Source organism: Oratosquilla oratoria, chromosome 43 (assembly GCF_046742065.1).
Source record: "Oratosquilla oratoria isolate Oo_2021 chromosome 43, ASM4674206v1, whole genome shotgun sequence".
NCBI lineage: Eukaryota > Metazoa > Arthropoda > Malacostraca > Stomatopoda > Squillidae > Oratosquilla > Oratosquilla oratoria.
Window position 1 is genome coordinate 10,211,670 of NC_134819.1, and position 2,500 is coordinate 10,214,169.

Genomic DNA, 2,500 nt, shown 5'->3' on the forward strand with positions numbered 1-2,500 from the left:
TAATTGTTCCTTATGTGTTTACCTTCAGTATGGACGAACGAAGAAGGCAGCGAAGAGAGGTAGCCAGGGAACGACAAAGAAGGAGACGAGAGCAGTTCAGAGAGAATGAAAGACAAGACCAACGAAATAGAAACAAAGATAAATGCGAAGAACGAGGAATCAAATGATTGAAGAGGAGAGAAATGCATTTAATAATCGTAGTAGAGAACTAATGCAAGGAAGAATGAATCAAATGAATGAAGAAGAAAGAGAACTGCATAACACTCAAGCAAGACAACGGATGCGAGCAAGAAGAGATGCAATGGATGAAGAAGAAAGACAATCGCAACGAAGCATCAACAAACAACAGATGAGAGTTAGAAGATACAACATGACTGAAGAAGAACGACTGATGAACCTTGAAAATAGGAGAAATGGAAATAAAATACGGAGAAATAATGCAGAGAGTGTCCAATTTATAAATCCTGATAGATTCTATATTGGGCCAATGAATGTTATTTGTGAACACTGCCAGGCTCTCCGATTTCAGGGAGAGCCTCTGAATTGTTGTCATAATGGAAAAGTATCACTTGAGTCCCTCCAAGAATATCCGGTCATTCTAAGGAAAGTGTTCGAAGGAAATGACAGGGATTCAAGCAACTTTAGAAGCAGCATTAGGAATTATAACTCCTCCTTTGCCTTTGCTTCCTTCGGCGCTGAAGTGAAGCCACCTCCAGGACATGGTCCATATTGTTTTCGATCGCTAGGACAAATATATCATTAGGCAACAAATTTACATCCAAATGAAAATGAAGAAAGAAAATATGGACAGCTCTATATAATTGAACAAATGAAGCATTAAATCTGAGGTCAAATGCTAATCAAAATTCTAATTACTTATGTTCAGTTTTCGAAAAAATATCTCAAGCAATGGTCGATAATCCTTATGTAGGGGCATATAAAAACATGAGAACTGTCGAACTTGAAGAGCAACAAAGAGCTGCAATACAAAATATCCCTCCCAGAAAAATAACCATGCAATTTATTGCCGGCCCTGATGCGAGGAGATATAATAATCCAACAAATGATGAAATTGCAGCAATATTTGTCGGTGATGATGGAGCACCTCCTGTCCAGCGTGACATTATAGTGTACCCTGAAGGACAACAGAGGTAGAGGATATCCTACCTCTCTTGCCATCTTGATCCAATGATTTACCCTCTTCTCTTTCCTCATGGTGAATTCGGATGGCATATAAACATTACTCATGTAGAAAATAGGCAAACTAGAGTTCGTAACAAGGTTACTATGCAGGAATTTTATGCATATCGTCTAGCTATAAGAGGTGGCTTCAGTCCAATACACAGTGGTGGAAAACTATTTCAGCAATATATAGTTGATGCTTATGTTAAAGTAGAGGGTTGTCGTTTGAAATTCATTGCAGAAAATCAGGCACAACTAAGAGTTGCAATGTATTCCAGTTTGATGGATCACCTTGCAAGAAATAATGAAAATGAAGATCCTGGAGTACCTGTCATTTTGCCATCACCCTTCACTGGGAGCTCACGAAATATGCAACAATGCTATCAAGATGCAATGGCAATAGTTTGCAAGTATGGAAGGCCTGATTTATTTATAACATATACTTGCAATCCAAAATGTCGAGAAGTAACTGAAAACTTAGAGCCTCATGACACTGCACAGAACAGACCTGATTTGTTGGCACGAGTTTTCAAACAACATCTCAATGAATTAATGATTGACATAAAGGACAGACATGTACTTGGGGTACCTATTGCTGCGATACATGTTATTGAATTTCAGAAAAGAGGTCTCCCGCATTGTCACATGCTAATCATGTTGCGTGAAGAAGATAAAATTAGAACTAAAGAACAAATTGATAATATTGTTTCAGCTGAATTACCATCAGAACATGATCCAGAATTGAAAGAATTAGTGAAAAAAACTCATGATTCATGGACCCTGCGGTACATTTAATCCCAATTCAATCTGTATGGTAGAGGGAGAGTGTCAAAAGAAATTTCCTATGTCGTATCAGGAGGAGACTATAACAAATCTTTCTGGATATCCTCTTTACAGACGCAGAAATAATGGAGATTCTGTTAGAGTGGGCGTCCATGAGGTTGACTGCAGGTTTGTAGTACCATATAATAAGTATTTACTCAGAAAATATGGTGCTCACATTAATGTAGAAGTGTGTATATCGGTAAAAAGTGTGAAATATCTTTTCAAATATGTCTATAAAGGGCATGATTGTGCAATGATGGAAATGAATATGAACAACAATCAAACTAATGAAAATGAATATAATGAAATTAAACAATATATTTCGTGTAGATACGTATCTCCGCCTGAAGCATTTTGGCGTTTGTCAGAATATAAAATGTATGGACAGACGCATACAGTTTACCGACTGGCACTCCATTTGCCTGACCAGCAACAACTTTATTATAAGCCGGGCGAGCAAAGACAGGCTGCTGCCCGTGCAGAAGGACAAGAC

The 2,500-nt window shown here is 38.0% G+C and overlaps 2 protein-coding genes across 2 annotated transcripts in view; both read left to right on the forward strand.

The window, feature by feature from the left end:
- Nucleotides 1-1,287: 1,287 nt before the first annotated feature.
- LOC143021980 (uncharacterized) lies at nt 1,288-1,977 on the forward strand. Its single transcript, XM_076179906.1, has one exon. It carries the CDS (start codon nt 1,288-1,290, stop codon nt 1,975-1,977), a length of 690 nt encoding a protein of 229 aa, XP_076036021.1.
- Nucleotides 1,978-2,026: 49 nt separating this feature from the next.
- LOC143021981 (uncharacterized) overlaps nt 2,027-2,500 on the forward strand; it is a 1,122-nt gene continuing 648 nt past the window's right edge. The window contains exons 1-2 of the mRNA XM_076179907.1: nt 2,027-2,133; nt 2,338-2,500. The exon at nt 2,338-2,500 is cut by the window's right edge and continues 648 nt beyond it. Of these exons, the coding sequence (XP_076036022.1) occupies nt 2,027-2,133; nt 2,338-2,500 (270 nt within the window). The remainder of the gene's footprint in view (nt 2,134-2,337) is intronic.

Bases quoted from the DNA above. Each gene is read 5' to 3' on its own strand.
- LOC143021980 (XM_076179906.1), top strand. From the start codon at position 1,288: ATGCAGGAATTTTATGCATATCGTCTAGCTATAAGAGGTGGCTTCAGT.